The sequence below is a fragment of the Furipterus horrens genome, unplaced genomic scaffold (genome assembly GCF_987537825.1).
Source record: "Furipterus horrens unplaced genomic scaffold, mFurHor1.1.pri manual_scaffold_1, whole genome shotgun sequence".
Taxonomy (NCBI): domain Eukaryota; kingdom Metazoa; phylum Chordata; class Mammalia; order Chiroptera; family Furipteridae; genus Furipterus; species Furipterus horrens.
In genome coordinates, this window is record NW_028327171.1 from 204,831,785 (window position 1) to 204,844,085 (window position 12,301).

The 12,301-nt window shown below is 57.2% G+C and overlaps 1 protein-coding gene across 1 annotated transcript in view; it reads left to right on the top strand.

Moving 5' to 3' along the window:
* Positions 1–12,301, top strand: part of SPEG (striated muscle enriched protein kinase) — a 57,793-nt gene that overhangs the window by 19,904 nt on the left and 25,588 nt on the right. The window contains exons 8-14 of the mRNA XM_090284425.1: positions 5,513–5,688; positions 5,916–6,004; positions 6,903–7,078; positions 9,523–9,783; positions 10,840–10,998; positions 11,085–11,274; positions 11,385–11,608. Coding sequence (XP_090140551.1) covers positions 5,513–5,688; positions 5,916–6,004; positions 6,903–7,078; positions 9,523–9,783; positions 10,840–10,998; positions 11,085–11,274; positions 11,385–11,608 — 1,275 coding nt within the window. The remainder of the gene's footprint in view (positions 1–5,512; positions 5,689–5,915; positions 6,005–6,902; positions 7,079–9,522; positions 9,784–10,839; positions 10,999–11,084; positions 11,275–11,384; positions 11,609–12,301) is intronic.

The following is a 12,301-nucleotide window of genomic DNA, read 5'->3' on the forward strand; positions in this document are numbered from 1 at the left end:
TTCGGGGTTCAGGTAGAATGGCGCTGTTGAGCTCATTAGGGTAGAGGTGGAGGCAGAGACTGCGAATGCCCTCTGAGGGTGGATCAAACTTAGGGTTTTGTCTCCTTTCTGTCTTGACCTCCCCACCTCCAACCATGGCTCTGGTCCTGCTTGCTTTCTCTGCATGCCTGGGATGTGCACAATTGGCTGACCCCACAAAGGACTCTGGTCAAGAGGTAGGAACATGTGGGTGGCTCCGTGTGCCCTGACCTCCGTCCTGCTGCCTTCAGTCCTGCCCTCAAGCACAGGTTTCATATATTTGAGCCCAAGGTTCTAGCATTTTCCACTGGAGACCTTGGTCTCTTCACTTTACTTAATCTGGCCACCATGTTCTCATCTGTACAGCAAGGATCATTATAACTTCTGGGCTGCTTTCTTGGTAAAATTTGTGATGCTCTGTAGGGCTGAAGATTTGGCTAAGGACATGTGGGTCAGAGGATATGGCTTATTAAAGCTCATTGTAGTCTCATCTGTCTAATGACACTGTCACAACAGAAAAGAGGTGGCTTGGGGAGGTCATGAACATAAAAGGAAAGGGAGGAAATTATAGCACTCCTGTCTGCTCCTTCTTCTCTTGGCGCTGGCCGGTTCTCACTTGCAAAGCCAGTGGCTGCCTGTGAAGGAGATCTTGGAATGCCACATGGCCCCGTTGTCCATCCTTGGTGGGGTTTGGACAGCATCTGAAAAAGCAGTGTGGTCCCTTGACTAGACTCAGCCCTCCTTCCTCACTTCTCCCTGCCAGAAGCAGGTCTGCCCCCAACAGCTGTTCCCCCAGGGCTGCTACCTGAGAATGGGAGTCATCACGCAAGCCTATCAGAAGAGTGGGGCCCTAAGTTACTGTGGGTGCCAACGCCTCCTCTAATGTGGAGCAACCCCAAATAATCATATGTAAGAAATTAACCCCTTTCATGCCTCGGTCAGGCTGACCATGTATGTGAAATGCTCTCTGCTTCCTTGTCTATTTTGAAACCAAACCTGAAACATTCTCAGCACAACTCTTCTCCTTCTCCCTCACTTCCGTGGTGGGGTTACCGCTGCCGGAATTTAAAGACATTGCCTCTGGAGGAACCCGCTGAGACAGTGGGGGTGAGCAGGCGGCTGGGAATGGCCAGGCCACAGGCAAAGGTGTTAACCTCCAGTGCATTACTCCCTTCCTCAGACACCTCAAGGAGCTCCCTTAGCCCTCAGAGCGAAGGCCACACTGCAGAAGCTGGCCTTCATCATCTGGACCTGAAGATGGTCTGAGGGTGGCTGGAGGCAGCTGAGGCAGTGGGAGGGACCTGCTGTCCCATTTCTTCTTCTTCTCCTTTTTTTAAGGTTTTATTTTTTAGAGAGAGGGGAAGGGAGGGAAAAAGAGGGAGAGAAACATCAATGTGTGGTTGCCTCTTGCACGCCCCCAGCCAGGGACCTGGCCCGCAACCCAGTCATGTGCCCTGACAGGGAATCGAACCAGTGACCCCTTTGGTTCGCAAGCTGACACTCAGCACTCAGTGCACTGAGCCACACCAGCCAGTGCCCATTTCTTAGTTCTCTAGCTAGAAGAGTTGAGCTACAGTTCTCCGCACACGCTTTCTGCCTCTGAATGTTTGCTCATTTGTTTTCCTTTTCCAGGATTGCTTTTTTTCTGCTTAAACTAAACTCTTAATTCTAATACCATCCCTTCCTTCCGTCTCCCCTTCTTCCCCAAGCCAAAAGGAATGTTCTGCTCTCTGCACTTCTGTGGCTTTCTCTGCCCCTCTCTTGCCATCTTATTCCTGCTTGCTGTTACAGTTGTGTGTGGCTTGTCATCCCTGTCAGCCAGGAGCCTCCTGAGGTTTCGGCCATGCTTTGGCTACTCTGAGCCCTTGCAGCTGTACCTGGAGGCCCTGCTGGACAGTCAGCGGTTGTGTGTGAGCTGGCAGCAGGGGGTGCAGATTTCCACAACTTTCCAAGCCCCTGGAACAACCTGAGTAACACGCAGAGGCTGGGTGAGACGCATACCTGCACGGGGCAGTGGGGATCTGCCTAAGAGTGGAGGTTAGGAGAAGGAGGAGACCACAGACCAGTGGTCCTCAAAGTGTGGTCCCGAGACCAGTAGCATCGGCATCACCTTGAGAATGTGTTAGAGAGCCACGTTACCAGCCCCAGCCCAGACCTACAGAATCAGAGGCTCAGGGCGGGTCCCAGCAATCTGTGTCTACCTTCTGGGTGATTTTGGTGAATGGTGAATTTGAGAATCACTGGCACAGAGTTTGGAACCCTGTGTAGGTGGGAGGCCAGGTGGTATAGTGGGAAACACGGGGACTGTGGAGTCGGACCTCCAAGGCTCAGAGTCTTATCCTGAAGTTTGGTGGCTGAGTGAGATGGGACCCAGGGATACCTCTTTAGGAGGGTTCATGTAGGTCCTTAATCTTTCCTGTGTGTGAGAATCAACTGGATGCATTGGAGAATGCAGTTTCCTGACCTCTGTTTCTGGAAATCTAATTTTTCAGGTCAGAGGAAGGCCCGGGAATTTATAGTTTAAACAGGCTCTTCGGGTGGTCCTGATATGGGTGGTTGAAGAACCTTTCTGAGAAACCCTGATGCAGAGGGCCTTATGTGATGTCTTTTACGTGGGCGGCTGTGACTGGACCTATCGTGAGAACACCTCAGGGGACATTGGGACTGGTATTGAGCTGGATGCACTGGTCTGGGGAGGGAGGGCTCCCCAGCTTATGGGCTTTCCAGTTCCAGTACTTTCAAGTGAGTGTGACCTGGGAGCTGTGTAGAGGGGCCAGACATGTACGCAGAGGCAGCATGTTCTGAGTGGTCAGGTGTGTAAGGGCAGAACCTACATGGTGGGCATATGTACCTGCTCCCCCTCCCTGGCTAGTGTAACTATGTTTCTCACAGTGACACCTGGCCATATAAGTAGAGCGTGGTTGGGATGTAGGGACTGGCTACGAAGATGGTTTTGGTGGTGGGTCCAATGAAAAGTGGGGTGGCACCAGAGCCCGGTGTGGAACCCTAGAGGATTTGGGACCTGGAACGAGAGATACCTGGTCAGCCTCCTGGACTACACAGTTTTTGGGAGTACATAGAGGTGGAGGCCTAGTTCTGCCACCTCTGTGGCCTGAGCCTCCTACCTAGGCTGCTCTCACAGCCCCCTCGCTGAGGGGCTTGAAAGACTGCTTAGCTTGGTCACTGGGTGCCCCCAGGGTGCTGTTCCCCTAGCCACCACCAGAGGTCTCTGAGGAGCCCTGCAAACTTGGCCTGTCTGCTTTAATCTTTGCTCTCCCTCCCTGGGCCATGAGCAGCCTCAGCACTGTCCAACCTGGAGGTGACTCAGGAAGTCACCAGGATCCACAGTGGGGGGTGGGGATGAGCTGCCACCAGGAGTCATGCCTGTGATCTCAGCATCAGCTAGTCGCAAGCCCCGAGCAGATTCTGACTGAGTGGCCATTCTGACTTCCTTCCCCACCCCCACCTTGGGACAGCCAGCCTGAATGGTGAACCCCCCCCCCCTTCTTCATTGGCAATGATGGGAAACACAGGTCATGGCTTGGGAATGTGGCCCTGGGCAGGGGTGACAGGAGGAGGGAGAAGGACATGTGACTTTTCAACAGCTCCCCTACTTCTGCGCTGTATCCAAGCCCCTTCCTCAACCCACATTCAAATGGCTGCTAGTTGTGAGGAGTTGCTGGGGGGAGCAGCCCCTGCATCCTGACTGTTGGCCTTGGTGTGGCTGCTGGGGTGAAGGACAATTGCCAATTTGCAGGGCCTGTAGGAAGAGTGTGGGGCCCAGCCCAGTGTCCTGCGGTGGCTGCTGGACCAGACCTGCTGTGGCAGGATGGGGAGGCAGAGGTGGCATTCTGGGCCCACTCAGGCTGAGGGGGGTTTCTCTGAGAAGCAGGCTGAAGGTCAGGGGTCAGGAAACTGCATTTTCGAAAGCATCCAATTGATTCTCTGCACCAGAAGGAACAGGGTGTGGCCTGGCTCTGTATGTTGGGGATCTTGGGGGTGTTTGGTCAGAGCAAGAGGCATCATAGGGGCTGTTGGCCTTTGTTACCTCCTCTGGTGGACATGTTGAAATGAATGGATTAGGGCAAATGGCTTGAATGCTCCAGTGCAGTGCCACCTCCATCTTTTCCTGGGGACCAAGGCCCTGATGCTTTGAATCGGGGTGCCACTGAAGGGGTTTGTGCTTGTCAGGGTCCAGAAGCTGTAAGGAGAGAAAAGGCAGAGCCTGCTGCTTGGGAATGAGCAGGGTGGCTAAATACAGCCGGGCTGCCTCTGCCCCTCCCCTCTCCTCCCCCTCCGCTCCAGGCCCAGGCTGCCTGTGGTCTCAGCAGGCACCACCTCCCTAGCCAGCTGCCTGCCTGCCACCCGGCCTGTCCCCACCAGGCCGGCCCCCACCTCCTCCTTCCCCTCTTCAGGCTCCTTCCCCTCCCCCAGGACCTTGTGCAGAGCCTCAGCAGGGTCAGCCAGTGAGTGGGGCTGGGCAGGCTGGGCTCTTGCTCCCTAGGGAGCCTAGTGGGGTGGGCAGTGGGCAGGCAGCAAAGGGGCCTGGTGCCAGGGCAGAGCCTTCGGGACAGGCGCAGGCTGGGGTTCGTGTGTAGAGTCTCGCGGTGAGTTGGGGTGCAGCCCTGTGCGGGGGGCCGGACCATAGGGGTTTGGGGTGGGGGAACCAGGAGGAGGGGCCAGGGGGCTGTGGCAGATTCATGTCTGTATTTGGCAGTCGGCTAGGAGCCAGTGCAGTGAGGCTGGGCCCCTGGCCAGTTGCAGGGGAGGGCATCAGGGCCTTGGGGACACCCCTCCCCCAAAGACATGCTGCTGCCCCCTCCTCTTCCCCAGGCTGAGCTACCTTTCTCTGTGGATGACTCAGACTTTGCATTCCCAGTTTTGGGGTCCATGCTTTAGGGCTGGGGCCAACAGGTGCCCTGGGGTATCTGGGGCAGGAAGCTGAGAAGGGAGAGGGGGAAGGGCTGGCTGGACAGTGTTACCTCATTGGCCCTCGCACTGAGGTCAGGATGGGGTTTGTCTGAGGTGTGTGTTCCTCTGCACTAGACCCAGCTCACCCAGGAAATGGGGGTCCTGGCTGTACCACTCTGGGGTACAGAGATGTGAACCACCTGCATTAGGACCCTGCTATTCTGTGCCAGGAATGTGGGTTCCAGGCCCCAGGAGAATTCCAGGTCTCCCACAGGCCCAGGAGTGGCCTCTCTGTGCCTGAATCATTGGCCCCAGGCCCTTTCCTATGGTTACCCTACTCAGCAGGGTCAGTGTTGGGAGAGGCAGGGAAATGAACACCTGGCAAGGCTGCATAGCAAGCGAGAGGGAGCCCAGGGAAGTGAAGTTAGGGCTGGGCCAGCCTGCAGGATTCGGCTCGCCTCTTGGGCATTGTCCTTCCAGGTCCTTTACCCTCAGGCTGGTCCGTTCAGCTCTCAGTCTCTCTGCCCCGTTCCTCTCCTGGCTTCTCTCTGGTGCCACTGTCTCTTCTCCATCTCTTTTCCAGGTGGGTCCACATCCCCTTTCAGCAGCCCCATCACATCAGACGAGGAATACCTGAGTCCCCCAGAGGAGTTCCCAGAGCCTGGAGAGACCTGGCCCCAAAGCGCCACCATGAAGCTCAGTCCCAGCCAGAACCGCCGCTCCTCAGACACTGGCTCCAAGGCACCCCCCACCTTCAAGGTCAGACCCCTGAGCCCAGCCTCAGCCCCCTGGGTACCTCCATTCCTTCCTGTGTCCTCCTGTTCTTGGGGCCACACCAGGTTCCAGCACCACCTGGAGCTCAGCCCCATTAACCCTTTTTACCCAGAGCCAGCCTCAGTCAAATTGGGGTGGAAGCGGCCTCTGTCCCAGATCCCCCATCCCCCAGGAGCCAAAGCTGGGCCCTGACTCTTTGGGGTCCCCTTCAGGTCTCCCTTATGGACCAGTCAGTAAGAGAAGGCCAAGATGTCACCATGAGCATCCGTGTGCAGGGGGAGCCCAAGCCGGTGGTCTCCTGGTGAGTAATAGCCACTAACCACCATCTGCCAGCTCCCCTGACCCCAGGCTTGGTCCTGTGAGACCTGGCTCTGGGTGGAGGGGAGTGGGCCCTTCATGACTTCCCCATGATCTGCAGGGGTCCACATCCCATGTACAGTGGTGCCACTCCCCCTAACCTGCTCCTGCCCCTGCTTGGGGTTCAGGGCTTCCTCCTCAGGGGAGTGGTTGGGTAACAAATGGCCTCCTGCCTGTTCACTTGGGATGAACAGCCTGGAACCATCTCACTCCTGGAGAAGGCTGCCTACCCCTACCCCAGTCCCTTGGCAGCAGGGTGGTTTTTGAGGCCTCCTCTGTGCCCAGCCCTGTGCTAGGCCCAGATAAATGTTTCCGAGCTGCCAGAGCCCAGAGCGAAATGTGGGCCTCATCTGCAGTGCAGTTATACATCTCAGAGGCCTGAAGCCTTGATTGGTTCGCTTAGGTTTTCTTATTGGTTTGGACTCTATATTTCATTTTTAATTGATTGTCTCATCCCCAATGTGATTTCTTACCATGTTAAGTTATTTTATGTCCCTTTTAGAAATTGGGAAAGCTATCGTTCGTCGTTATAAATAAATAAAAATAAACCATGAGGAAACTTAAGGTCTATTACGAGCTGAGTAGCATTGGCACTACTCAAAGCACAGTTAGGTTCCTAGAACGGAGAGATCCAGGTGGGCAGACGTGGTCTGGAAGCTCCTGGTGAAGGTGGGATGATAGAGTCAGAGTGGAAACCCAACCTGTAATCAAGGGGTGCCTGTGGTGAGTGGGACAGAGCTGGGGAGAGGACAAATGACTTGCAGGGAGGGAGGCCTGCTTGGATCTGTCTCCCCACTTCCCTGCATGTGCAGGTGAGGACTGAGTTCTTGCCTCTCTGACAGGCTAAGGAACCGCCAGCCTGTGCGCCCAGACCAGAGGCGCTTCGCGGAGGAGGCAGAGGGGGGGCTGTGCCGGCTGCGGATCTTGGCCGCTGAGCGGGGTGACGCTGGCTTCTACACGTGCAAAGCAGTTAACGAGTATGGTGCGCGGCAGTGTGAGGCCCGCCTGGAGGTGCGAGGTGAGTACCTCACGCTCTCCGTGAACCCCCACAACCTGGCCCCGGCCTTGTTCCTGCCCAATTGCCAACTTTATGGGATGCCAGAAGTTAAAGGGCCATAGAGACCCCCAAGTTTAGCTGCTGATGTTGTAGTTGAGTAAACTGAGGTCCAGAGAGGGGAAGTGACTTGCCTAGGCCACACAGCAAATTGCTCAGTGCTCGGCTTACTACACAGTACTGCCTTCCCCATGCTCAGCTGTGCCTGCCCCTGATGCCAGCCAGAAATCTGCTTCCTGCCACCCGTCGTCCTCTCCTTATGCTCTCCTAAGCCTTTGTCACCTTGCCCTCCCCAGGCCTCTCCCTGCCACCCACTCGCCTCTCTCCTATTGCCCCTTGGCCTCCCGACCCATCTCATTGCTGTGCAGAATCTATTGTGGTTGGGAGTGGCAGTGGGGAGTGTCTGATAGTTGGACCCGTTCGGAGGGGACCTTGGGGTCACTTGGGCGTGGAGCATCACAGGGACCCCAAAGGGTGCCAGGGTGAGCTGAGATGTGAAATGTGGAGAGGGCTGGGTCCCAGAGTCAGGCTTGAGGGCAGGGGACCTTTGCAAGATGCCCTTGGGGGCTGGTGGCTTTCCTTCCCAGGATTGGCTATTTGCTCCACCTTCCACCTCTCCCTTCCCTGGGGCCATTTCAGGGCTGGGAAACCCTCCTCAGCTCCGCACTCAGCCCTTGTCCCTCCTTTCCTGGCAGAGGCCAGGTCTGAGAGCTTCTAGGATCCCCCAGACCCCTGCAGGAGCCGGACCCTAACAGTCAGGATTACCTCCGCTCGGCTTTGCCTGCCTCAGTTACCTGGCCCGGTGCCTCCTGTTCCTGGGGTTTCCTCCTCCTCGGTCTCTGAATTCTTCCATACCCCACCCCCCCACCCCCACCCCCACAACCTGGTCCCCATTCCCTGGCCTGCTCCTTTCCCTTCAGGGTCTGGTTCTGCCCTGCTTCTCTGTGTTAACCCACGTTTTGGTGCTTCTCTCTCTTTGGGATTCATCCCAACGTCTCTCTGGTTTTTGGGGTGCTCCTGACACCTGTGATTGCCTTTCCCCTGGTTTCCCAGGGCCTCTGCCCACCCAGAAAACCCAGAGACCCAGCCTCTGGCTGGCTGCCCGCCCCGCACCCCAGGGCTGCTCTTAGGGGAGCTGAACGGGGCAGTGCTGCCCTGGCAGTTTGAGAGGCAGCTGTCTGTGCTGGGGGGCCTAGCGAGGCTGCATGTGTGCCTGTGTGTGTGAGAGTGTGTGTGTGTGTGTGTGTGTGTGTGTGTGTGTGCGTGCTGCACTAACCTGCCGCTTGCTGACTGAGGTTTTTGTCTGTACACAGGCGAGTGAGCTCAGGGGGCCGCCTGCGCTCCCCCCGCGACCCTCCGAGCCGCACCCCTGTCTCAGGCACCTCTTGGACCTCGCTGTGTTTCACTGCCTCCTGCCCACAGACCCTGCCGGCCTGCCGGCCTGGACCCTGTTCCAGCCGCCCCTCCCCTCCCTTCCCCATTCAGCATCCTGAGATAGCCATGAGCCCCTGTGGACACCCCCCTCCACAAGTGGACATATGGCTGGGCAGGCCAGGAGCCCCCACATGGACTGAGTGCCAGGAAGGGGTGGCCATGAGGAGTGTCAAACCCCCTTCCAGTCCCTCCCCTCAGGGGAGCACCCAGAGAGTGCATGTGCTACCACTGCTGCAGGCCCTGCCGGTCTGTCCATTTGTCTGTCTGTGTGTCTGACAGTCAGGGAAGGATGCCTCCAAGCTGGCATAGGGTAAAGCAGAGGGGTAGAGACAGGGCATGGCATCTGCACGATGGAGGTGCCCAGAGGGGTAGGGGGCTGTGGACAAGGGGCTCCTGAAGTAGGGGCAGAGCACTGACCATTCCAGAAACAGGTTTCAAATGGCACAACACTATTTCACAAGAGACCAAAAGCCAGAGGCCCCCGGCCCTGTGCTAATGAGGGGGCCTGACCAAGTCCTCGCTCTGGGCAGATTGAAGGACCATTTGGGGCTCTGCCTGGGAAGGAGAGAGTTAGCCAGGCTTGGCACAGGACTAGGGACCTACTACTGTAGAGGGTATGGAGATATTCAGAAATACTTGTTTCTTAGTTCAAATAAAGTCCAGTTTGTACCCAGCTGGTGTGCTGTTTTTTTTTTCCACCGCCGTCTCTGCCCTTACACGGCCCTCAGTTTCCCCAGCCTTGATTCCTTCCACTTCCCCCGAGTTCCCTCTCTCTGGCCCAGCTGGGGTTGCCATCCTGAAGGCTGGCCCGGGACCTCCTTGCTACCCTGGTCAGCCGGGCGGGCAGGCTTTCCCTCTGTCTCCAAAGGAACAAAATGCATCTTTCTCTCTGTGTCTGTCTCTCTGTGCGTGTATGTCTTCCCCACCCCATGTGTCTCTGCTCCGTGTGTGCCCCCCATGGCCGCTTTCCCCAGCACACCCTGAGAGCCGGTCCCTGGCCGTGCTGGCCCCTCTGCAGGACGTGGACGTGGGGGCCGGGGAAATGGCGCTGTTTGAGTGCCTGGTGGCGGGTCCTGCCGACGTGGAGGTGGACTGGCTGTGCCGCGGCCGTCTGCTGCAGCCTGCGCTGCTCAAATGCAAGATGCATTTTGATGGCCGGAAATGCAAGCTACTGCTCACCTCTGTGCACGAGGACGACAGTGGCGTCTATACCTGCAAGCTCAGCACGGCTAAAGGTAACTGCCCACTTGGGCCCGAGGGCTGCTTGGGGTGCCTGAGAGCTGGAGGGAGGTGACTGGAGGTAAGGAGCTGGGTGCAGAATAAGATGGGCTTCATCTCAGGGTGGAAGTGTGGCGGATGGGAGATGGTGCAATACACCTGCCTCAGTAAAATCAGCACTTGGAGCAGCACCTGGCATGAAGGACTTTCTGTGTCAGTGTTATCTCTTGTTCCTGTTAGGAGTCCATCTGCTGAGGCAGGGCAGACAAACCTGGACATGGGTTCCAGTTCTTCCCCTGCTGAATACCAGCCACGTGACTTTGGACAAGTCACTACGTCTCTCTGAGCTTAGACTATTCATCTGTAAAAAAAGGATCATGATAATGCCTAGCTTGGGGATCGGTAGGATTAATGAGATGATGAATGTAAAGAACAAAGCATAGCACCTGGCAAAGGGCGCCACCTAATAAATGTCAGCCATTATTATTATTAATGAGATCTCTGACCTAGTGCCCATCCTCGTTTGAAGAATGGAGACAATGCCTCACCAGGTTGTCGTAATGAGCACCTAAGGTGACACTGGAGGGACTTTGTAGGCAGGAAAGGGCCAGGTCAGCATTAGGTGCTGTTACTTCCTCCAGAAGACTCTGTGGGGTGGTAGAGTAGGGCAAACGGGCAGATGCTCTGGGTCAGGGGCAGGTGGAAAGGAGTGTGGGCACAACCCAGGAGCAGAAGAGAGTTCCGGGGGGGGGGGGAAGGATCCGGTATAGCGGAAGGAAGGGGCGTGGCTTCGAGGCCCCTCTGTTACTGCGGAGCTGAGCATCATCCTGGGTGGGTAAGGTGAGCTGAGGAGGGGAGAGCCAGGTAGCCCTAGTCACAATGGCAGCCTGCTGTCGCCCTTGCCAACTTCCCCCCTCTGGAGAAGGCCCAGTCTTTGGATCTTGCCCACTGCCTCTCTCCAGTGCCCAGGCTCCAGCTCCCCTTTCCTGCCCAGCATGAGGGCAGGACCTGTGGGTCGGGGTCCTTGGGGTTCCGTGGCCTCTCTTGCCCCAGTGCTGATCCCCACCCCCTAGATGAGCTGACCTGCAGTGCCCGGCTGACTGTGCGGCCCTCGCTGGCACCCCTGTTCACGCGGCTGCTGGAGGACGTGGAGGTGCTGGAAGGCCGCACTGCCCGCTTCGACTGCAAGATCAGCGGCACTCCACCCCCCTCCGTGACCTGGACTCATTTTGGTATGGCCTTCCACCCTGCAGATGTTGGGGGACCTCCAAGGGCAAGGGAGCAGGACCCCTCTCTGAGTCTGCCTCCCTCCTCCCAGGCCGCCCCGTGGAGGAGAGTGAGAACTTGCGTCTGCGGCAGGACGGGGGTCTGCACTCGCTGCACATTGCCCACGTGGGCACTGAGGACGAGGGGCTGTATGCAGTCAGCGCCACTAACACCCATGGCCAGGCCCACTGCTCTGCCCAGCTCTACGTGGAGGAGCCTCGGACAGCTGCCACTGGCCCCAGGTACATCCTGGGGCCCCTGGTGCTGCTGGGGCTGCCTGTGTAGAGCCCCAGTCCTGCCTGTGACAGGAGGCAAGGCTCTGGGCCTCTGGGCAGCTGTGTGGTTTTTACAGCTCGAAGCTGGAGAAGATGCCCTCCATTCCTGAGGAGCCGGAGCAGGGTGAACTGGAGCGGCTGTCCATGCCCGATTTCCTGAGGCCCCTGCAGGACCTGGAGGTGGGACTGGCCAAGGAGGCCATGCTGGAGTGCCAGGTGACCGGCCTGCCCTACCCCACCATCAGCTGGTTCCACAATGGCCACCGTATCCAGAGCAGTGATGACCGGCGCATGATGCAGTGTATGTGCCTGGGAAGGGACCCTGGGGAGTGTCTCCTCCACTGCCCTCGTTTCTTGCAGTGCCCCCCTTCTCCTCGCCCTCAGGCTTTCCTTTTCTAGCCTGATCAGGGGTGGGGCACCTGGGGGAGGGGAGCCCAGAGGGCTATGAGGTCACCTCCTGCCTTAAGCCCACACAGTACCCATCTCTGGGCCTTGGTAGCTCTGTTAGCACGTACTGGTCAGGCAGTACATCCTGCTGCTGTCCGTGGCCAAGTTACGGACCCCTCTGTGCCCCAGTCTCCTCATCTGGAACCAGCTTGTTATGAGGATGAAATCAGTGAAGACATATAACACGCTTAGGGCAGGGCCTGGCAAAGAGCAAGCGGTGAGTCAGTCGGCATATGTTTCATCTTACTGTCATCGCTATTGTTGGTGCCACCATTGTCATTCTCATTGGGACAGCAGAGAAATTTCAGTGAGAAGGCCAATGTGGGCGGTGTCTGGCACCAAAAGGACGCTTGGCCAAGGTTATGAATGAACAGCAAGTAAAGAAGGAACTGGAGGGATGTAGAGTAAGGTGTTTGGGACCGTGTCCTCTCAGCCTGGAGTATTTCTCATGGGAGGATCTCAGCTCCATCCTTGAAGGAATCCGCCTCCTGTGGGAAGGCCTACCTACCCCCGTTGGACAGCGCCATCCTGCACCCGTGGTGTGGTG